Genomic DNA, 24,590 nt, shown 5'->3' with positions numbered 1-24,590 from the left:
AGATATGCCAATAAAAACATATTTAATGGAAATTAATGAAAACAAAAAAGTATTGTAGTACCCAGTAAAGTCTTACAAAATATTTATTAGTGAAGAAACATAATACAAAATATTTTAAAGGTCTGATCCTACAATGCTTTGCTGAGCAAGATGGAAATTAGCAAAGAATGCAGAATTTGACAATAGCTAATTTGTTTCTAATACAAGATAGATAAATGATCTTAGTATTGCATTAGTCATTTAGGCCCAGATCCTTAAAGGCATAGGACTTCAACTTAATTTTTTTATTATCTGTCATTTAGCCCTTTATTTATTATATAAGTGTATATGTATTAAATAATTAGAATTCTAAAGAAGAGATTGAAAACTGCTAAGCAAAAGTGCACTGATTTCATTGGGTGTTTTGCCTGATTAAGGACTGTAAAAACAAGCCTTAGGGAAGATCTAATAGGAAACCTATTAAGTGACCATGAGATCACACAGTAATCCTATCCTAAGGATAAAATCTAATCCTATTTTGTCTGAAGTGCTAAATTCCTCCTGGCCTGTCATCAGCACATGCATAGTTACATCTTTTTTGCTTTTGTGTGTGTGTGTGAAAAAGACAGTGCAGTATCAACCTTAATATGTCTTTTATTATACTATAAACTATAAAATGTGTTTATGGCATAGTAATGACTTAAAGAATTAAAAAATATACTACTTTTATTGAAAAAAACATATGAAAGAAAATAATTAGCTGTTAACTTTGGTGGCTGTTTTCCCTATCTGTCTGTAGCTTTCTGGAACAGTTATGTCAAATTACTTTTGCTTATGTCAAATTCTTACAGGGGAAGATGTGAGTTTTCTAGCCAGTAATGTAGATAAGAAAACATGGCATTTGTTCATCCAGCGTAGACTTTGTAATTTGTGTATTTCCAGGTTCTTATTGTTACAAAAGGCTGAGAGAGACGTTTATATCTACTGATTAATTAAGTTCTAACAGAGTGCCTTCCTCTAACAAATTCAAAACTACTCGAAGACCACACCTATATAACAGAAGCATACAATATGCTGTGATTTTGCTGAAAATCCCTTGTATGAACTACTTCTTAACTTTCTGTGGTGGGATGGGCAAAGGAATTCAATTACACTATAAATATCTTATCCAGGTACAGCAAGAAAAAGTGAACATTCTTTAAAAATTGGGTTATATTTGTTGGTGGGGGGGTTTAGTAAAGTAAATATAGTATTTCAGTGAACCATACAGAGTATTTTCAACTTGGACATGTCAAAAATGCAAAGCTGGGTCTTCTGTGATTTTGCCAGAGGATTTAATAGATATTTATTTAGTAAGGCTAGAAGGATTCAATAAGACTAGTGTTTAATTTATCCAGGCCTGTAATCTCAAACCTCTTTTTGAATACATGTATACACCATCTGATTCAAATACTTCAGTTGCTACATATTCTACTAGATAAATAGTTGTGATGGTTAGCTACCCTTGGAGCTGCTTATTTTTCAACCCCATCTTAAAACTTCTAACTAGAGCCAAACAAAACAGTCCAATAGCCGAGGAATTTCTTATGGTGTCTTGAAAATTTTTCTTTCAGCTTTTAAATTGTAAAAATTTTTAAAAATGTAAGTAATTTAATTATTTCCTCATTGACCAATATGAATGGTTGAGAAAAAATGCTGAAAAGCTATTCAGGCCTTTTCATAGTATTACAAATATCTGCATTAGTTACCACTTTTTTTTTTTTTTTTTTCATCAATGCATGCCACTTAGTGCTTTTGTAGCTGACAAATTTTACGTGAAAGGCCCTGTATTGAAAATCAAGTTTGCTTTCAAGTGGCATCCCAGGTATACAAATGTTGAATCCTATCCTTGCCGTATCGCAGCAGTCAGCTTAAGATATGAAATGAAAAAGTATGGAAATATATGTCAAATACTGATTGTAATATCAAGCTTTCCTCAGGTAGCAATTAAAAATAATCAAAAGAATACAATAAATATAGACGATTTCCTGTATTTCTGTGTTATATTTTTCTGAAATTATTTGATATTATTGCAGAAAAATGCAAATCTGAGCTCCAAAATATGCATATAGAACATATGAATAATGAAAGTTATACCAGTCATTAGAACTACTGGAAATAATGTTCAAAACCTCTGAAAAAAATACAAAAATATGTTTGGATGAACTCTGAAACAGAAATCTTAACCAAAATCTGGGATATTTACACTAATATTTTGACCACGTATCCCTTTAAAATTCTATTTTCTTTTTTAAATTTGCAATCTGTATATGATAATATTCACTTCCTGTGTTAAACCACTGGGGAGTATTGCTGTGTAAGTTGAACAGTTACACATTTCAGTGGCAGAAGTGATGTCTGAATGCAGCTTTTATTAGCTTCTTAAGTGCCCAGTGCTGTTCCCATTGGCAGTGCTCCCATTGACTTCAATCAGGGCAGGAACAGGCCCTAATTTTGTAAGGCACTTTAGGATCCTTTGGGAAGAAAGGTGTTAGAAGAATACAAGCCATAATTATCAATTAGTTTTCAACAAAGCACTCTCACAAATATCTCCCATGGTCATAGAACATCATATCTTAATTTCAAATTTTAGTTTGCTGTAGCAATTTTAATGCTGCTGCTGAATGATTATTTGTCCAGGCACTGAGTCAATTTGTGACACTATAATTTCCAACTTTGATGTGAAGAATTCTGATTCCTGTGTAATGAAAAAAAAAGAAAATTCAGCCAATCAAAAGGATTTTTCTTAGGTTATGTAAAATAAGATAGACCAAAATACCTGCCTGTCTTCTGACTATGCTGCCCTAACTACAGCTAAAGCCTCCTTCATTTTTAAGAATCTCATATAAAGGGTTAAAAGGCTGTAAACGTCTGAAAAATATGATTATATGTTTAAGATTCTGCAATATTCTAAGTATTCAGTACACTATATTCTATATGTTTCTACTCTTCCGTCTCTACATTTGGACAACGAAAATAAAATCATTGCTTTCACTTCTGGCAACAACAGTCCTTGCTTTCAGTCTTCACCCTGCAAATAACTACATTCTTCTCAGTATTAAAAAACAGTTTTGACAGCATTTAACTTTTAGATATTTAAAATGCAGACATAAATATAAATTGTCCATATTCTCAAAACATGAATTCACTACAAAGGGCCCTTATTTCATCACTGTGGACATTTAGCGAGTTGTAACATGGAGAGGTGCAAGGCCTCTGAGCCACTGTTCACCCACTTCCTAAAAACCCAGTAAGTCCCAAAAATAAACATGACCTGATTTTTCAGAGTTCAATGACAACAACAATAACAATTCTTATTGAAGCCTTTGGATGACAGCTATTTAACATCTTTATATTTCATTCAAATCCTGTAATCCCTGTTTGAATAAAATAATCTAACTTTCTGAGAAAACAAGACACAATGAAGAAATTCAGAACCTGTAACTACTTATCTTCTATATATGGCTTTACAGTTCAATCTCTGAATAAATAAAAATATTCATTAACCCTCACAGTACCTTTCTGCCATTAGGTGTAAACATTATTATGAGTAACCTTTTCAAGCCAGTAACATTAAATTAAAAACAAAATACAGGAAATTAAAAAGTAAGAGTTTCAGAAATGGAACTAATATTATATTTCCAGGTCCTCAGGCCTTTTGGAGCATATCAAAATGCTCTCTGTTACACACACCTCATCATATATTGTCTACATGAGTAAAAACAGAAAATTCCCTTTTTAAAGGAAGAAAAGACTTTGCTAACAGTAATCATTACCCTAATATGCTCAGAAACACTTACTCCTCCATCAAGGGAATGAGAACTCAGACTAAGGACTGACCTAAGCCTCTGTGTGTCAGAGATACATCTGAATCGCTTTTCTCCAAACATAAAAGTACGCTACACAAAAAATTCTGATTGAACCTGTTGAGACTACTCACATCAATCAAATTATTCACGTGGTAGTAGTCAGAGAATAAAAATATACCTTTGAACTTTTATCTTCATTACTGTGTTAAATTATGTTCCCGTTACAGTTATGTGAAATAATATCGAGATTTAATGATTAAACGAAAATTTGTGAGGTCTTACATCAACACAGAGCAGGAGGTAAGGGTAACTATGTGTAAGACGAACATAAAGAAAAACAGTTTTGCTGTGTAGGTGTAAGTTGAAATTACATAGTATTGATCAGGCCAAAGTTGGAAAATTTCAATATTTCATGACAGTTGATTGTATAGTGCAGTAAAAAATTCTCAAACATTCAAACATCAAATGTGGCAAAATTCATATTTTAACATTTTAACATTTTAAAAAATAAATCTGGTCCATTTGGACAATTGTTCCTAAGAAAATTATTATGAAGATAAAATGATGAGAGGATGCTTTTTTTCTTCATAATTAAACCTCTGATCCTAACCAAATCTTACAGAAACTTCTTAGTAATCCAAGAATTCTTAAGAAACATTTAATTACAGATAACATTCAGTATATAAACTATACTGAAAATTATAGAACACATTCATTGTAGAAAATCATGGATGATAAATTAGTAACCATTATAAATACATTTAATAATATTTATAAAAATTGATGAATTTGGAATAATTATTTTAAACTACTTTTATTTATAGAAACAACGTTTCCCAAAAGAGTAGCAACTTCTTATTCTTTAGGAAAAAAAATCGGTAAGGAAGAGATGATGTACAAGTTAGTACAATATCTGTTAGTAGACTTCTACCATTTAAAACTTATTAAGTAATATATTGCACAATAAACCTAATAGATTATACCGTTCAGCATCATATTATGGTACATTGCCAGTTACTTGTTGGTAGCTATTACCTGACATGTCAAAAAAGAAAAAAGAAACATTTCAGATCCAATCAAAAATTGTCGATAAGGAGTTTGTTTTGCACTTAATTACTCTACTGAAAACCTTCATTATATAAGCATTGCCTACTTTTAATCAGTTCCTCTTTTTAAGACAAGATGCATTTAAAAAAACAGCTACAACAACAACAAAAAGGCTTTGTTCTTCCTGTCTGGTGCCCCAGACATGCATACATGTAAGTGTAGTTTTACGTATGTATGTATTAATGTTACAAGTTTACACTAATGATGCTATAGATAGACTTAAAAAAAAAACCAACAAAAAAAAACAACCCTACCGTAAACATAATTTCTTTTGACGATGATGAGGATCTTGCTTAAGGTCTTACTCCAGCTATCAGAGCTACAAAAGCAAATACTTATGCCTCTTTACTGTCTCACAGTGTAAGAATGGAGAGAAAGAGGGGAGAAATGTAGACCATGTGATACTGCTTAGAAAATCAATAGCTATCTAAGAGAGTACAATACTTTTCTTTAACAGAAAATATACACACTTGAGAACAATAGCTTAGAATTGTGCTCTGTACTTAAAATAAAAAGCAGGCTTCGAAGCAAAGGTAAGCAGCTTGATTCAGTAATGTGTAGGGGAAAAAAAAAATAAGACAAGGAAACCAAAAATCAAACCAGAAAATGTGTAACTGTTAACTCCATTTTAAAGCGTTAGAATGTTTTTAAACATTACTGTCATAAACTTTATGAACCCATCAATATATAGTATTTTTAAATAATTTCCACAACCAGTATTGACTATATTGCATGCTATCTTTGGATGGAAATAAATTTAAAATATCCACCCTTAAAAGATCAAGCATAATTTTATCACTGAAGAAAGAAACCAACCTTTAGAAACTGCCGAAGTTATAAGTAATAGAGAAGTTAGAACCAACTGAGATTTGAAACACCTTTGCAGCAGGCATTTTCCCTATGCACGGTAAGCTAATAAATAGTCTCTAACAGGAAGAGACAAAACCAGAAGACAAACCGTAAAGACATTCCATATTTGCAAAAAATAAAATAAATGGGAGAATTTTCATTCACTTCAAAAACATCAAATATACTGATTAGCCAATTTTTCCTTTGGTGCACTTTTCATCATCACTAAAGGAAGATATTTATACTTGAGAAGAAATGATTCAGCAGAATATTCTTTGAAAGTATATGGTTCAATTTCTTTATCTTAATGTAGGCATTTCTTATAACACTGAAAACAGAAAAATGTACATATTCTTGAATGTTGAGCTTAATGTGAAATGTACTGTATCCTATACATTTGGGTTTGCTATAAATTATCAGATAAAATTTAACTGAACGTGCAGTACTGTATGTAACTACACATAAACCTATGTAGCTACATCATTATGTCACTTATAAAAAGTTCTATGAATGACTTAAAAAAGCCTATGTGAAAGCCATTTTAAATTTGATAACTAATAAATTTTAGATAACTGTAATGGCATATTTGATTCAAATTAATAAAGTTTCAACCTGAAAGTGCATTTAAAATTTTTAATTTTATAAATTTTGAAATATAAATTACAGTGATAAAACTGTATCATAGCTGAAGAGTATCAATACTGTCAACAAACCTGCTTTAATTTTAGCAGAAAGCAATTGCCTTTGGGACTACCAGTTTTATTACAGTTGTGACTAAAAACCCAAATATTTTACCTAAGTTCAGCATCTAGAAAGAGAAAAAATCTTTGTCATGTGATAATTACTGCATAATAAAATACATTTATGAAATTATTATTTTAAAAATAAACTCAGATATCCAATACTGAGAACTTTGTAAGAACTGTTTTCATTTTTATAAATACATTTGGTATGTATTTGTTTACCATTTGGCTCGGCAAAGTAAATGCTATTGTAATGGAGTTACAGCAAAGTTAAATTCAGGCCACTCCTGTTAATTGATAATACTTCAAATGTAAAAGGTAGAGTTTTAAGGTGCAGGAATAGTAATGGCCCTCAGTCTATGTTGTGCCAGTTGCAAACTGGATTTGGTCCTGAACTTTTGTTCTTAGCAACCCAAACTCCAAATTTATATTACTATATTAGACAAACTGAAGTCTTGTAGGACTGGAGTGACTTTTTGGTGACTCTGCATACAGCATTATATGCTTCTTATGTTATAAGAAGCACTTCAGCTTCATTCCAGGCCTAAGAGATTTCAAAACATATGTGGAAATGTTCTTACATCAGAGTAAAGACAATTTTAATTAAAGAAATATAGATAAATATAAGTGTATGCATACGTATACATATATATGCATACTTATATATACATGTATACATACACTTCCCTATATACACACACACATATATATTTCTTTTTTAAAATACAGATGGTAAAAAAATACAGATAGTTAAAATAATAATGTACTTGGTAATTAAGCTCCCTTCCAGAAATTAGAAAAATGTACTAAATTGTCACATTTCAAGTTTTAATTTAAGAATCTAACTTAGTCAGTACTATTATTTAAAAGTATTTTTGAATAAAGTTGACATGATCTCCCTGACAACAGCAATCTCACACTCTGACCCCTTTCCCAAACAGAAATATAAACTTTTTGCCACAGTATTGGTACAAAATTACCAGAAGGTGCCAATATTCTAATGTTCACAGAATCAGATATACTGTTGAAATCATGAGAATAAATTTTTTTATTACATGAAATATTGAGCTAAACAAATACTATTTCCACTGTTTATCTTAGCCCACTCTAGACACATTTTTGGAAGGTCACCCAGAACCATGTCATGATATACAATAGTAATCATATGTCCAAACAGAAAAAGAAAATAATTTGTGTTTGACATGGTCTATAGTTTTATAACTATAGCAAATTATAAAATAGCAAAATTTAAAAATACGTTAAATATGAGGCTGCAAGAATGCAGTAAAAGTGGTTGCATCTTCCATGGCAAAAACACCACAAAGAGAACAATTTTTATCATTACCTATTTAATCTAATTCAAGGTTTCAGGACCAAGCCCACAGAAATAAATAAAGGTATGCTGTCTTTTCATATGGTCCATCATTCTCTCCAAATGTATATGTGGACATAAACTGAACTTCCCATACAATCAGGACAATACGGTTCTGAGATAAATTTTACAGTGCTATACTACATTAATGTTCAGTTAATTTGTCAGCAGATTGGAAATGTAATTAATTTTGGAGGTACATAGCAGAACTACAAATGTTTATCATTACTGTATTCAAATTTTCCACTTTACAAAACAGAAATACTAAAAGAATGGCTTATTTCAGTGACAAAAAGCCTGACTCATAAGAGCAACGTAAATGGTTTTTAACTTCCTTAAGTCAACAGAATCCAGTTTTGTATTTGCACAACTAGAAGCAAAATGTTGTCCATTAGCTGTAAGTTAAATAGTTAATTTGATAACCATTTAATTACAAACTTCATTACACTTTATTTCTTTGTATATTCAATTAACTAAATGCCTCTGGTTCCTAGGACCAAAATGTGCCTCTTTTTGTTTCCTAACTCTGTTCTGTTCAGTGTTTTAAGAATAAACCATTATTCTAAAGCATAACTGTGCTTAGTATTTCCGGATTATTATCATACCGCTAGATGCTCTGAAATGTGGCTGAATAATTAACAGAAAAAAACAATATAAATTGTAAAGAACTGTGATATTTATATTAGGATAGTATTTATACATAGATGGATAAACACAAATCCATAAGACAGCATTGCTGGACTGCGCGGAGATCTACATGCTCTCTAATTTATCAGAGCACATTGCAAAGCTTCTTAGAAGGGTTGGGAAATGATGCAAATGAATAAGTAGTACGGCCGCCCTGTTCACAGTGCTGCTATCCTGCTCACTTTCACAGAACTGCCTCACTCCTCTACTCCTCCAGCCTCTCGTCACTCCTTAGCTTCAAGCTCTACATTTTCCAGAGTAAATGGATGCTGCAGAGAAGAGGTACAAGTTCCCTACAATCAAATAATCAATAGAAATGTGAAAACCATTTGAAGGCTGACAGCTATGGAATTGTGTCTGCCATTCACTCTGCCTTCCCTACCCATTTTTCTGGTTTAATGCCAGTAGTGCCAGTAGTGTTCCGAGTTCTACATAAGACAACCAAAGATTTTGGCCCCCTTCTCTAGAAGCTCTTTTGGAGATGCTGCATTTCAGTATGCCAGTCTTTAACCAAATGAAAGGCTATTTGGGTTCCCTGGAGACAGGGAGCAATATAAAGAACCTGCCCTCTAATAATGAAGGAGCTCTTGTTTACCCTGTCCTTCAGGATGTAGTGCCTTAATGGACTCTCCCCCCTGAGAGGGAACCATATGCATTAAGCAGACTCTCAAGTTTCTGTAAGAAACACACAACACTCTGGTCTGACTTTTTAGCTCTTTTTAGATTTTTAGCTGTGTTTTCCTTAGGTCAGAGGATCATTTTTTATTGTATTTTACCATTAATTTTGTTATATTACTTTAAGAATTAAATTATTACACAATATGGGAAAAGGTACCACCATGTCTAATATTTTCCTAAAAGGAATACTCACAAGAATTAGCTATAAGCTTTATAAAAAATGAAAACATAGGAAAAGTCAGAAATTAAATACTGTAGTATGCAAAATCAACTGAACATGTTTTTATAACCTTAAGTGACCATTAAAATAATGGGAGGTAAATCTAAAAAAAAAGGTGTGAGAATTTGGTCTCTAGAATTATAAAAGTGGAAACTGTGTTTATATCCGACTTCTAATTGATGATGGGACTGACATAGTATTTGGTGTTTCATGCAGTGTGTAAGAAAGTCTAGAAATTAGAGGGTAAAGAAAATAAAACAAGAGGAAAGAGAAGAGAAGAAGAGAAGAGAAGAGAAGAAGAGAAGAGAAGAGAAGAGAAGAGAAGAGAAGAGAAGAGAAGAGAAGAGAAGAGAAGAGAAGAGAAGAGAAGAGAAGAGAAGAGAAGAGAAGAGAAGAGAAGAGAAGAGAAGAGAAGGAAAAGAAAAAGGAGAGCAAGAAAGAGAAAAAGGTGTCTCACCCCTAAAGTCACCATTAGGATTTAGGACATTAAATTGTCACAATACTAAAAAAAAAAAACCAAAAGAAAGTACAAAGAATATTTCATTTACTTTGTAAGAAAAAATGTTCTATAGTATCACAATCCATGGTTTGATTCTAGTAGTTACACTGAGAAATTAGGACTCTTTTCCATTTTTTTTCACAGAATTTCCTGCACCTTTGAAATTAAATGTGAGACCATATGAGAGATTCAATAAGCTCAATACAACCTGTCAAAACAACAAGAAAAAAAAAAAAAAAAAAGGGAAAACATCACTCTAAAAATCAACCTAATCCTGTCTGATAACCAAACTAAAACAAGCTAAAAAAATACTCAGAATTCTCAAAATATGATTTTTTTTTCGTCACATTTTTACCTCTTCGGTCAGCACTAACTCAGAAGATGATCATGCAGAAGGTTTCACTGTTCTTGCTAAAAAAACAAAGATCACATTCTTATACAAATGAGTTTTCTTTAAACAAATTATCCTGTTTTCAAATCAGAGGCACATCTCCCTTTATCAAGTCATATTCTCATCTGCTTTTTCTTATTATAATTTTCCACAGATGTTATATGAGTTATACTGAGTGGGAAATCCTACTTCCATTAAAGTCCTCATTGACAAATAGCTCTTTCAGGTCTGTTTCAGGATAATTATGGACTAAAGAATATTGTTTTGTACTCTGCATCCTTTTTTTAAGGATTTATCTTCAAGAATGCACTTTCTGAAGGTAAATGATAACATTTTTTTTCCTCCAATAATGGAACTGATATTTTTTTCTACTGAAGATGAGAAGTTGAAGAGATTTAAATTAATCGTTCTGATTTTAGTGCAGACTGTTAGCAAAATTCTTCATTACCAGTTATTAAGTGCATGTAGAAAATATGGAAGCAGAAGTACTACCAGCCTCAGAAATGGCAGCATCAGAATGCAAGCATAAACAGACTGCGGAAGCATTTCTATCAGCTATTTCTTAAAAATCGAAGCAATTCCTGCTCATTTACTCATTTGTGGATGCTGCCTCTTTGTGGCAGAATGCCATGTTAAATGTACCTTTCACGTTAAGGACCTAATCCTACATTTGTATTGACACCTATGCAAACTTCTGTTTATGAGTTTAGAATCACACAGGAAAAAAAAAATATATATACATGAACAGACACAGTTTGCAGGTCCTTCTCATTCAATCCTTACTGAGTTCGCCTTTCTCTTAGTGAATGACAAAGCCAGTAAGTCTGACAATTTTCTTACTTATACCCATTTAACAACAGCATGCCTCTACTGAGTTTAAATGGAAGGAGAACCAGGCCACTGGTTTCAGCAATAGTTATAAAGGCGGTAATTCAGAATTAGAACTGCAAAACTGCACCTCGGCAGCAACACTCACATCTCTCACTAGTGTCAATGGGAAGTCTGCAGGAGATAGAGAGCAGTACACAGAACAGCCATGTGTTGTGTCTCTTGTGACAAAAGAAAACTCCTCATACCTGCATTTCAAACTGAAATAACACTCTACTTGCTAAACTGTCCAAGCTAAATCAAGCTAAATACAGTCATGCTTTTTTTTTCCCCCCTCTTTTTCTCAGTGTGGGTGGCATAGAGGGAAGAACACATGCCAACAAACCATTTATCTTGAATTTTAACAGACCAGTTTTATAGCTTTGTTTTTGTAGAAAGTGACATCATATATGGATAGGAAAAGCAGAACAGAACAGAGCCCTTTTGCCATAAAATATGTACTAGTCAGCAACTCTGAAAACATCACCAAACATGGTAACCTAATGAAGAAAGACAAAACCACAGGTGAAATATCACTTACCCTGTTCCATATTTCAAAGAACACTTCAGTAAGGAAACAAATTGTAAATATAAAACTATCCTATTCAACATGTTAGTGAAACACATATCCCTGTGTTGCTCTCTGACCCATGTTATGTGTGCTGGTAATTGCCGTATGTCATGTTTCGAAAATAAAGAACAAATTATGTTTTGCCTGGAAATGTTAGATCTTTCTGATGAGCCATAATTGCTAGTAAAGAGAATCCAACGTACAAACAGATGATTTTGGCAAGAAATTTTAAATTTCAGATACTCATTACTTCATGATCTTACATTTGAAATATTTATCAAGTGTTTATTCAGAAACTATTAAAAAATCACATGTGCTGGGATACATATGAGACATCAGTTGTCCCATCTTACAGTGATTCTCTGTTTATGAATATCCTTGCCATTGCCTGCTGCCCAAAGGGGTAAAGACATTGTATATAGATGTGTACAGTCCATTATTTGGTCTTTCAGGATGCCAGTAAACACATGGATCTGTACAAGTGCAATTTTACTTGACTAAACAATCAGAAACTGGCTACAACAGTTGTAAAATCATTATATTTTGGTTAACTAATAAAAAAGAGAGAAAAAGAAAGAAAGAAAAAAAAAATCAAGTGACAAAAATGAAACACTTTTTTCCTGCTAAAATGAATGCCTCCTACATGTCCCTCACTAGCTTGCCCAACCAGATGCCTGAGCAGGAGGTTGCTAAAAGGTACATTTTTAAATAGAGAAACATCAATTTTTTTTCTATTGTGATCAGATCTGATGTCTTAGATTGTCCGTAAAGATTTGGTCATAATTGGCATTATCTGTAATGATTTAAAAGGTCCTTCTGATACTACATCAGCTTTGGGAAAAAAAGCTCTCAATGTAGTGCAACACTTTAAAGCAATCTGGAGACTTTGGACCCCATCCTGAAAAAAGAAGAAACACTTAAATGTCCCAGTAGTTTTACTTGTAAGAATAGTTCTGCATCCTCTATCCTAATCTTTTGGGTGTTTGACTAACTTTGCTCAATGAGTGAGTCTACAGGACTTACACGCATTGGTAAAGTTGTTCATGTGCTTAAGTGCCTGTAGGACGGTGGCCTAAGCTGGGACTTCTTTCACAAGTAAGAATTTGCAGGATTAGGCCCTAGAATAGTGAAGGAAAGAGAAATGCTAATGTGCATATAAAAATAGGTGCTACAATAAAATATTTTTTTTATATTTCATCAATAAGTTATTTTCACTAACCAGTTATGGATCATATATCTCTGCACTCCTTGATGATTTGTCCACATCTACAGTGATCCTTTTAAAGATCATAATATATTTTTTAATTCAAAAGTCCAGAAAGCATACAAACACATCCTTAAAAAAAGGAAACCTTGTATTAAAGTCAGGGTGTGCTAATCTCTCCATAAAAGCCATTTAGACTCACACATGGCTAAAAGGGGAAAATGTGCGCTGTACTCTTCAACCAGAAAGAAAACAAAATTAAACAATGTCTGAACAAAAAAACCCACACAAAACAACCCACCACCACCAAAAAGTTACCATGACTTCTGTACTTGCAAACTGAATATGACCTGACATGACCCTCTTGCCACCTTGCCCAAGCACACATGGACACAGGCACAATGCCAGTGTTGTGCCCAATTTACACAATAGGTGGTTTCTTACTTCCAAACACAGTAAAAGTAGAAGAAGAAAAAAAAAAAATAAAAAAAGAAAAAAAAAAAAAACCCCTTATATCAAATTAAATTAAAATAATAAATAAAATAAAATAAACAGCACACCCTTCCAGAATCATTCCCCGAAGCTGAAAAATTCTGTGCCAAGGCACTTCACCCTACAATAAAATGAATTTAACGGGGAAAAAAAGGAGGGGAGGGGCAAGGTGGAGGGGGAGGTCTGCATTTACGTTTGTTTTGCGTGTGGTTGTTAAATACAAATACTCTAGAGAAGGAGCTGCTGTGGCTGGCGGGGTGGGGGCGGAGGGGGGCTGTTTCTCAGAACTGGCTGAATGTGGTCTGTTTTTCCAGCACTTCGAGGTAGTCCGGCTCTGCATTTAGTTTTGCTTTTAGCTCCAGGTACTCGTTCCTGTTGGGCTCTACATAGACAGTACTCGGCGGGCTGTAGAGCACCGTCTCCCGGAGCCTGCCATCCCCCGGCCCCGGGTGCAAGTACTGGTGCGCACGCCTAAGGTCATAGTTGGGGGAGTAGGTGTAGGCGGCGGGGAGCTTGGGGTAGTCGGGGAGGGTGGAACCGGGTGTACCCAGCGTGGACGAGGAGTGTTTGTCGGGCTCCAAAATGCCCCTGTAAAAGCGATCGGCGTCTTGCACCGGGGAGAGCAGCTCCTCCCGCGGCTCGATGGTGCTCACGCTGTACGCGGGGCTGCGCACAGGCGCATCCTCCCCGCCGGCCGCCGGCGGCGGCGGGGGCGGCGGTGCCCCCCCCCCGGGTTGCAGGGGGTGGCTGCTGTAGGTGACCTTGAGCTCGTGGAGGTCTTTGTAATCCTCACCCGCGTTGCCCTCCCGGGAGCGGTAGATGGGGTTTTTGCACATGTGGCCCAAGGGGTGCGGGATGTACTCGTAGACGTGGCCGGCGGGGGTCTTCACTTTGGGCAACGCCGCGCTCCCCCCGCCCCCGCCGCCCCCCCCGCCGCCGCGGTGGGGCGGGTGCTGCTGGAGGTGGGGGTGGTGATGGTGCTGTTGGTGGCCGCCGCTGTAGACGCTGTACTGCATGTTGAAGGAGCTCACGTCGGAGTTGTTGGCGCTTGCGTGGTCACCCTGGCCCTTTTTGCGCCGCTTCATCACCAGGACGAAGAGCCCCGCCGCCACGAAGACGGACATGATGAAGACCAGCAGCAGGCTGAGGATCAGCACCGAGAGCGGCACGGAGGAGCCGCCGCCGCCGGGGCCGCCTGCGGGCGCGGAGCCGCCCGCCGCCGCCGTGCCGTTAAGGCGCACGGTGGAGGAGGAGGGGGTGGTCCTGGCCGGCAGCTGGCCCGGGGACGGCGTGGGCGTGGAGACGAGGATGTCCGAGTAGTCGGGGCACAGCAGCTCCGCCCGGACGGCCCGCATGTCGCTCTGGGCAAACTTCTTAGGGGACTCGCAGATAACCTGGTCCACCAGGACACCGGTGTTGAGCTGCTCCAGCCACAGCTTCATGCCCACCACGTCGCAGGTGCAGTCCCAGGGGTTCTCGTGCAGGTCGATCTGCAGCAGGGATTTCAGCTGGTCCAGCACCCCGCTCACTGGCAGGTAGGAGAAGTGGTTGCTCCGCAGGCTCAGCCTGTAGAGAGACAGACCAGAAAAAATGTTCCCCGGCAAAGACCTCAGCAGATTGTTGTTCAAAAACAAGAGCTGAAGGTTGGGGACAGATTCAAAGGTGCCTGCCTCTATCTCTCGAATGACATTGTACTGCAGGAAGAGGTACTGCAGGCTTTGTAGCCCATAGAACAGCTCTGGGCTCAGCCGCTCGATCCGGTTCCCGTTCAGGTACAGTCTTCGCAAATTAGTTAAATCCCCAAAAGCTCGGTCCTGAATGACCGAGATCCGATTATTGCCCAGATGCAGCAAATCCAACCCAGTGGCATCCACAAAATCTGCCCTGCGTACCAGTGCAATGTAGTTTTCTGTCAGATACATCTTCTTGGGATTATAGGGTTTGGGCTGCAGTTCAGAAATGCTCTCAATCTTCCTCTCCTGACAATTAACATTGAGGCCCAGGTCAGAAATCTGTAAGTTGCAGGTGCAGGCAGTGGGGCACTCCAAAGGCACCGGGGATTTGGTCTGGTAGGCAATGCTGGGGCCATAGTTGCTGTATCCCAGGTCTTTTGAGGGCAGGCGGGAGGTGGGGCGCACCCTTGTCTTGTTGGGCTGGCGGGTCCCTTTGGGGGGCTTCAAGGGGGATTTGTAAACAGCTGAAGAAGAAGTGGCCACAGAGTTGACCGAGGCCGGGGTAGTGTGGAAGTACCCTGTGGTGCTCAATGGTGTCTGCGGTCTCATTTCATAATCCGAGATGAGCCTCCTGGGGCAAAGCTCCTGCTTGGAGACTTCATCCAAGTCTCGACCATGTAAGCGGAAAGGGGTCTCACAAACCACATCTCCCACCAGGGCAGAGTAGGAGATACTGTCTAGCCAATCCTTTAGAGCAATCAACTCACAAGAGCAATTCCAGGGGTTTTCCTCCAGCTGTAGCTCCACCACTTTATCCATATGCTGCAAAAGGCCCACATAGGGCAACAGCTTCAGCCGGTTACCCCTCAGGTCCAGGTGAGTTAAGGGCACAAAACGGAAAAGGTTGTTGGGCAAACTGGAGAGGAGGTTATCATTCAGAATCAGCACCTGCAGCAAGTGCAGTTTGCTGAAGGCATTGGGTTCAATGACACTAATATAATTATAATCGACCTGTAGGTATTCCAAACTCTCTAGCCCAAGGAAAGTGTCATCCCGTAAAAGTTCCAGCTTGTTATTGTTCAGGTGCAGCCTTCTTAAACCTCTCAGACCATGAAAGGCCCCAGTTTCAATGTCTTGTATGTCATTGCTCCCCAGATGCAAAATTGAAGCCCCCGTATAATTTACGAACTGGTTTGGGTACAGCCTGTTCAAAAGGTTCCCAGACAACAAGAGGTGGTAGACAGGGAACCTTGGTGGACTGATCTCAAAAAGGCTGATGATCCCTCTGTTTTCACAGCTCACTGTTAAGATGCTGTCCTTCTCCTCACAAGGACACGCATTATCACAGATTTCCCCATAATACTCGATGCTTTCTGCCCACGAAAGGACTAGTGATGTTAAAGCAAATGCGATCGTCTGCAGCATCCAGATATGCATTTTTTTGTTGAGGTCCTGTTCCAAAGTTACTGTAGAGCAGCAAGCGTACATTTTATTTCCTGTAAGGATAAGGAGAAAAAAGAAAGCAGCGTAATAGTATACCTTCATAAAACTTAAAATGGACACAAAGTTTATATGTATCTTCAGTGGGGTAGAGAATGGATTGTTAATCAAACAAACAAAAAAACTCCTGTCACTTCTAATTCCCACACTTTTGAAAACTGGATGACATGGATTGATTAAAAGGCTGATAGGCAACTCCTAGCAAGTCAAATGTCTGTGGTGTTTAAAAAGGTGAGGTCACAGTAGGAATTGTTCTGGTTCTGTTTGTGTGGGGTGCATTTCCATGCTTCCTTGGATTTCTTTTTCACGACCAGCCCCATAAATATACATAAAATGGCTGTCAGTTCAGTTTCACGGTTCTAATTTAAGAGAAAAGAAGCACCATTTTACGAGGTTTCCCACCTCCCCTATTACCCAGCTCCCCCTTCCCTTCAGAACCTCCCCACTGAACAGCGCACCAACGTCTTCCCCTCCTTCTACCTTGATTTTTAACCGGTGGTGGAAACGCCATGGTAGGAATCCAAAGAAAAATGCTCAGTGCTGAAAACGGCAGCTTAATTCAACAGAGGGAATACTGACACATTCTTTACAACACACATTTCTTAAAACTCTTTTATGGTGTTTTTCTTTTTTTCTAGCTGTACATTTGCAAAGCACACACACCCCCACACAGACATGCATGGATCCCCCCACACACACACTCCCCCATGCACCCCCATATGACCTTTGTGCTGGAATTCTTCAGTAGTGAGATTAAATATGTTAACCTCCTACTTCAGTGCACTTAACAGCTCTCCTCAGTGATAGAAATCTTGTATCTTCACAAAAGTAAATAATTTTAATCTATTTTATGATTGCCCCCCCCCAAGTTATATACAATGTAACAGAGCTGACTAGCAAACAGAGATCTTCAGTTCTTATACACACACACACACACACACACACACACACACTTAAAGGAAATGTTTTAACCACTCACCCCAAATTTGTGAAAAATGTAAAACATGCAGATGATCTTCAGAGACTCAGCCATATCTGACAAAGCGTTTATTCCCAATGTTCTGCAAAACTAGGCTGGTAGAAGTGGAGAGATCTAAATAGGTCTCATGGAAATATCTCATAGCCAACACTCCAAGCATCAGAGTTACTGATTATAAGCAGCGATGGCTGTCAGTACTCTTCATCCTTTAGGGGAGAAGACACCCAGGCTGATTAAAAGCCAAGGGGGTTGGAAGGGAAACCCTACCATTGACCTATGTCAGTAAGTTAATACCCAAATTCCACCTAGCTGGAAACAAATCCCATTTCCATTCCTTCTTGCAGTCTTTCTGACTCCTTGTGGCTTTCTTCTACTTCTGCTAGTCTAAAAACAATATGAACAGGGAAAATAAATGCATTGTGTGTGTCAGTAAGGGAAGACTAATAAATCATCCAGGCTTAAACGCTGGGATCTTGGAGCAGGCTTGCATTTTCTATCGTCCACCTCAGAGCTCCAATTCTCATGATGCAACTCTGGTTTGGAGGAACGCATCCTAAAAAACAGGAAGTCTCAGTACTGCAAGACATCTCCTGTGGCATCAGGTTCACGGCTGCAAATCTAGCACTTGCAGCAAAGGCAGTCATGCAGCAAGAAATCGGAAGTCTTGGTGAATCTCTCTCTAATTCTGACCAGACGTCAACTGAATTGGAATTACTCAAAGCAAAAGGCTTCACTGCATAAAGGCAGCAGAAATCTTACTCAAAGGCATGTATCTAGCATATTCTTTCTCAGCTCGATCAGATCCATTCATCCATTAACCAACAGTTCTTCGGAGGGGGGTGTGTGTGGAAGAAAAAAGGCATTGAACCTGCCCGGTCAGTGTTAAAACTCCCAGGCATTTTACAACTTTAATTCAATTATGGTTATTAAAGGAGGCAAATACAATATTCCCTCCCTCCTCCTTTCTTCCTTTCCCTGAAAAAAAAAAAAAGGGGGGGGGGGAGGGGGTGTGGGTAGGTAAAGAAAATAAAGTTGTAGCTGGCTATATGCAAGGTTGCAATCCCGCCCTGGAAACCCCTCTGTGATGACTGCGTGCTGCTGTTCGCCAGCTCCCTACAGAGGTTCAGACTGGGGGGGGGGGGGGGGGGGGGGGGGCGCGCGACGAGGGGGAGGGGAGAAGAGGAAAAGGGTTGCATTGGGATTTTTCTTGTGTGTGTGGTTTTTTTCCCCGAAGAGTTCAACCCTTAGATTACCGCACTGCATATCCGGCTCGAAGCAGCCTTCAGTACCGCCGACAGCAGCAGCAGCAGCAAGCAGCCCCCGCCGGACAGCGGCACCCCACTGAGCAGCACCCAGAGTTGGGAGACATGGCTTTCCGGGGGGGGGGGGAGGGGTTGGGGGTGGAAAGCAACAGCAAAGAAAGACCCGGCGGGGAAGAGCCGGGGGGTTGGGGGGAAGGAAGGGAGGAAGAAAAGGCAGAAAGAGAGCGCGAGAAAAGTCAACCCCGGTACTTACTTCGCCCGAAATCTCCAGGGCCCAAGCATGGTGTCAGCCCATGAAGACGCCGACCCGCTGCGCGGGCGCTGAGCGGAGCCACCGGGGCGGCGGCGGCGGAGGCGAGTATCGCAGCGGCCGGGGCGGCTCGGTGCGGAACGCACACAAACACCCCCCGCACGCAGGCGGCGCCGAGACACCAGCGCTCGCACAGGGGCGCACACACGCGGGCACACGCACACACATACACACACACTCTCTCTCTCTCTCTCTCTCTCTCCCTGTCTCTCACACACTCACCAACGCGCGGGAGCGCGCGCGTGCCCGGGCAGCCGCGGGGGCGCGCGCCCCGCACGCGCTCTCTGGCGCGTGCTCGCACGGCGGGGGCGGGGGTGTTCGGCGGAGCGTCGCGCTCTCCCCGCCGCCGCTGAGCGCAGCGGGAGCGGGTGGGGGTAGGGGGGTGGGGGGGTGCGGTGGGAGGGGAGCGAAGGCGGGGCGGTGGCCGGGGGCGCTGAGTGGGGCGGAGGGGTGCGGGGAGGAGGGAGGCGGCGGGGGGTGGCGGGGGGAGGGGGGAGGGAGGGGGGCGGTGGGGGTTGCGGCGGGGGGGGGGAGTTTGCGGGGGGGATGTCCTCGACGGAGGGCGCGCCGGGCGGCGGGCGCCGCGCGCCCCGCGGCACGGTCACACACCGCACACGCGCAGGCGGACACATGCCAACACGGACGCTGCGCCCACGCCCCACGCAGGACCGCGGCGCTGCTCTCGCACTTTCACCAGCACGGGCCAACTTTCCCCGCGCTCCCGGGGACGCCCCCGCTCGCCCCCAGCCCCTCGTGCCGCAGCCCCGGGGCCCGGCGGCCTGCGGTAGGGAACGGCGCACAGCGCGGCCGCCCCCGTCCGCTCCCTGCGGCACTCGCTGCCCGTGGCCGTGGCCGGGCGGCGCGGGGCGGGCGGTGGGAGCCGCTGGGCCGGCGGCTGCCGCTGCCGCCGCTGTGCGAGGGTTGCCGCTGCCTTTGCGTTGAGAGTGGGGAACCGGGCGGTCGCGGGGAAAGGGAACGGCGGCCTCGCTACACGCATCCTCCGATACGGGGCGCGCGGGGTGTGTGTCGGGGATGTTCATCTTCTCCCCTCTGCCCACGGCACCCACGGGGCGCGGAGACAGTAGGGGAGGGGACACAGCGGCAACAGCTAAGCGACTCTGCGGACACCCCCCGTCCCCGCAAGGCCCGTTCCCGGCGGCCGCGGGGAGGTGGCGGTGCCGGCAGCGCTCCCGGGCGCCCCGGGAGGCCGCTGTCGCGGGGCTGCTGGGCCGTGGGCTGCCGGGCCGTGGGCTGCCGCCGCGGCGAGATGCGGCGGTGTGCGGCGCCTCCGGCCGCCGCCAGGTGGCAGCGCAGAGCGGCGGCTGGGCCGTGCGGGGCCGCCCCCGGCAGCGGACGGCCCCGCGGGGCGGGCGCCGCACACGGGCGGGGGGCTGGGGCTGCCGGGGGGCGTTGGTGTCCGCGACGGGGAGAGACCAAGTAGGCGACGCTGTGCTGACTGCGTGCCGATGGACAGTGCTGCCGTTTTTCCGTTTGCCTACAGAACACAGAGGGTTTTTTCAGCGCAGAGCTACCTGTAGCACTGGTGATGGTTTTTACGTTTCCTTTAGGTTTTTATTTTCTGTGAAATTAACGTATTTGGCCGATCTAAAAAAAAAACCCTAAAAAAATATGGTAATTTAATTGCATACATGCAAAGATGTGCACATGTTGCCATTTCTGTGTTCATTACTGTTACGTGCTGTATGCATTTTCTATGTAAATCAAATGGGTGTTAAGCATACAGGAACAGATACAGTACATCCCATGTGCACAGCAGAGGGGCTGGAATCAGGTTTAATGCAAGGGGAACGCTAAACATAGTTGTGCCTTCACAAGGTTTTCTGGGGTGAGTCTTAACACTGAAGAGGGAACTATATTCCCCATGTGATATGTGAATTCATCACATCCGTATCTTCAGCACACCCCTGGAGATCCCTGAACTCCTACCTCTAGTATTCCAACATGGTAAACCCAGGCATGATTGTAAGGAATCACCTTTTTCTTAATGCTCAGCCTTCCCCAAAAGTGTATTCTTCTCTCTGCAAATGTAAAAGGAGTGTGACTGAAATCCTCTTTCCCTAGGCCTGATAAAAGTATGATCTGGTGTTTGGATGGACGACAACATTCTTATATAAGCCAGGTAATATTCCTGACCTTGCAGAAGTTTTTGGAAAGCTTCTCAGTGGGACAAAGTACTTCTATAATTAAAGAATATGTAACATTACTGTTTTGATGCAAAACCAACCAATTCAGTGGAAGTTGGAATGGGTTTAGATTGAGTGTCAAGATATTACTTTTAGTCAGGAAAGGAATACCAAAGCACACTAGGCACTTCCCCCAATTCCCCACCCCACTATTTAAAGGTTTTCTAATATTCCACATGAAATTTACGATAAGAGTAGAATAAAAAGTATTCACAGATAGGAAATAGGGATGTTTTATTGAAGTTTCTTATGACCTTGCTATTTTTGAAAAACATTCTTGTTTTCAATTAATAATTCTGTATTTTGAATAAATGAGATTTTATGCATAAATGCTTGCATTTTTAAGGCCTGTCATATTTATAGCATCTGCCTGTGTTTCTAGGCTATTTTTCTCTGACACACAAAATTAGAAACATACACTTTTTTATTGAAAAGAGAGAAAGGTATTTTAAATATGTAGCTAGGCTGAGCTTAACTCTTTCAATGAAAACATTTTTGGAAAAGTTGACATTTCATAAACCTGAAAATGTGTCAAAAATTATTATTTAAAAGTTAGTATTGTACATACATTTCAGTCTAACTATTCTGGTCCTGTGCTAATGAGACATTAAAAAGTATAATTAATAGAAAATCTGATTTAATAAAATCTTGCTTCCAAGTTGTCATGCTTCTAAATTATTTTAGTAGCACACACAAGATTTAAATAGTTGTTAGTGTAGAACTATCGTGCCACTGTTCCATTCATTCTTATTCTGATTAACATTATATTTTTAGCAAAAAGCCTTAAAGTTCTGTAGAGTTTTGCAGAATATTTATTTCAATATACGTGACTAGCATGAGAGGGCACAGCTATGTATTCCTTACTGAAATCAGAGACTCCGTTTGAATAAGGTCTAGGTAGTCTGAAAGCATTCCTTACAGTAAAAAGTTATATTTGAATATTTGAACTAGTACTGTCATAAACCTGAGCACACAAACGTGAAACAATAAATGCTGCTAAATTTATGAGAAATAAAGAGGTCTTTATTACTGTAGTGTGTTGCCTTTTGGTAATTTATCTTTCATCTGCCTTTAATTAAACCAGGAGATCCTGAAAACCTCAGGATGAAACCTGGAAGTAATTCATATAATCCTCATATGGAATAAAAATAGAGGGACGTGAACAAGGATGGAACAACAGAAAAGACAGATAAACAAAAAGTGATGATATGATGAATACATGGATTTTAACTTTATAACTGTACAGGTCTGCACCCTTTTTGTAGTATTTTGATCAATAAGACTAGCAGGAACAGTTGATACAGCGTGTGGAACCAGACATAATGTGAAAACAGGAACATGGAGGTACCGAAGCCATGAGTGAAATATATTGGAACTGAAAGATACACACGGTTTAGGAAAGACAAAAAAGGTGGTGAAATAATTTCATGTTAATGCACTAAAAATGTTAAGGAGTACAGACTGCTAAGCAATAGCGCAATAAAGGAAGTTAAATTTGATGGTGAAGATGAGATAGTGTCTGCTTGAATGAAAATTATTGAGCAAAAGGCTAGGAAAAAAGCTTCACGAGGATGCAATCTATTCTGAATCTGCTGGTGCAGATTTGATGTGGATAATAATGCCTACAAATACAGGAAATAAAAAAAATAATATTGTGTGATTACATAAATTTGTGTGATTTCTCATGGGCAAATATCAGAAAAAAGTTGAAGCAATGATGTTGGGGTTTATATGAATTTGAACATGATAGAGGATAGCTTATTCTGTGGAACAGACAATGAGCAAGCAAGAGGCAAGGATAACTTAGACTTAATTTTAATGAATTATAGGATCTGCGGTAAGAACTGATGATAGAAAACAATCTTAAATCTGGTGGTTTTGAGCTTCTCCACTTCATGTGAAATTGTAAGACAGAAAAAAGTGGAGGATTTGTAACTGCAGTCCAGTGTTTCAGAAAGGCAAACTGAGAAACAAAAACGTTTAGTGAAATAGTCTCGAGTGAGGAGCACCAGAATTGGTAAGACACGTTACTTTATGTAAAAAAGTGCAAACACTATTGAATGTTTACAGTGGGGGAGAGGGAGAGAAACAACAACCAAAAAAAAAACCCAAACAGGGATAAAAAGAATTCCCAGAAGGTGAAAAATCATAGGCAAGTGATTAAGGGTAAGCACAAAACCTGTAAAGAATGGAAAAGAGATATTGATTAGCAAGGAGAAATCTGCATCAGTAATTAGAAGGTATAAAACCAAACTGAGAATGGTCATAAACCTTGTTAAACCAACACTTGCACAGAAAACTGAAACAGTAGAGGTATTAAGTCATGTAAGCAAGATGAGAACTTAAGAAGTGGGATAGTTATTAAAGGATGGGGTGAACATAAAGTATAAAGTAGGCCTGGACTACATAGTTACTGGAAAAGTTGCCTCTGTTTCTGGTAAGACTGTATATGTAAATTTTTGTATATAATGGAAGTAGGAATAGGGCAAGAGAAACTACATCAGCAGCATATCTGGTACCGTGTGGCACAAGCATTTGGTCCAGAAAATTTCTGTCATAGAGTGCTGAAAGGATAAGCACATGAAGTGCAAGTTCAGAAATAAGCAATTGTAAAATTTCCAAGAAAGTTAGACAAGGGGACAGGACGTAATGTTGAGACGGGAGTATCTGAATGGATGTCAGTCGTTACGGGAGTTTCTTGGTGATCAGTTTTGAGCCCAGTCCTTTGTAACACACTTAGCACTGATTTCAGAGTATGAGGTAAGTGGGTCTAGACAGAGTTTCTAGACCATACAAAACTAGAGGTCTTGCTGAGAACTGGATAAATAGGCAAGAAGACTTGTATATACACATGTATTATACATGTACATATAGATACATATATATCTCTATGTGTGTGTTGAGATATATTTACATATATCTGTAAATATATAAATATGTACAAATTTAATGTTACTGCCAATATTTTAACAGTCAATATTTATAAATGTAATTCATGTGTATTTATATATTATTTCCTTTTGACCTGGACTGATAGGAATGGTGTGACATTTAATAATATAATCTACAAACTCATGAAAGAAAACTTTTGCTATACACAGGGAAGATCCAATTTTATAAAAAATTCTAGAAAACTGAAGGTAGTGGTCAATCAG

General features: G+C 40.0%; 2 protein-coding genes across 3 annotated transcripts in view; one reads left to right on the top strand and one right to left on the bottom strand.

Moving 5' to 3' along the window:
* Window positions 1-279: 279 nt before the first annotated feature.
* SLITRK5 (SLIT and NTRK like family member 5) lies at window positions 280-19,251 on the bottom strand. 2 transcript variants are annotated; one of them, XM_080375643.1, is made up of 2 exons: window positions 19,175-19,251; window positions 280-16,676 (listed from the first exon to the last, which is right to left on the bottom strand). In XM_080375643.1, exon 2 carries the CDS (start codon window positions 16,666-16,668, stop codon window positions 13,789-13,791), a length of 2,880 nt encoding a protein of 959 aa, XP_080231769.1. In that variant the 5' UTR covers window positions 16,669-16,676; window positions 19,175-19,251; the 3' UTR covers window positions 280-13,788. The 2 variants fall into 2 exon arrangements, with proteins under 2 accessions (XP_080231769.1, XP_080231770.1); XM_080375644.1 differs by lacking the exon at window positions 19,175-19,251 and adding an exon at window positions 17,660-18,774.
* Window positions 17,844-24,590, top strand: part of LOC308059154 (uncharacterized protein) — a gene marked incomplete at its 5' end in the record, with an annotated part of 61,160 nt that continues 54,413 nt past the window's right edge. Inside the window, 3 exons of the mRNA XM_080376091.1 lie at window positions 17,844-17,941; window positions 18,894-19,016; window positions 19,766-21,371. Coding sequence (XP_080232217.1) covers window positions 17,844-17,941; window positions 18,894-19,016; window positions 19,766-20,672 — 1,128 coding nt within the window. The 3' untranslated portion in view covers window positions 20,673-21,371. The remainder of the gene's footprint in view (window positions 17,942-18,893; window positions 19,017-19,765; window positions 21,372-24,590) is intronic.

Source organism: Falco punctatus (genome assembly GCF_963210335.1).
Source record: "Falco punctatus genome assembly, chromosome: 2".
Lineage (NCBI taxonomy): Eukaryota > Metazoa > Chordata > Aves > Falconiformes > Falconidae > Falco > Falco punctatus.
The sequence above is the reverse complement of the archived record's forward strand: the minus strand, read 5'-3'. Positions and strand labels throughout refer to the sequence as shown.

Bases quoted from the DNA above. Each gene is read 5' to 3' on its own strand.
- SLITRK5 (XM_080375643.1), bottom strand. From the start codon at position 16,668: ATGTACGCTTGCTGCTCTACAGTAACTTTGGAACAGGACCTCAACAAA.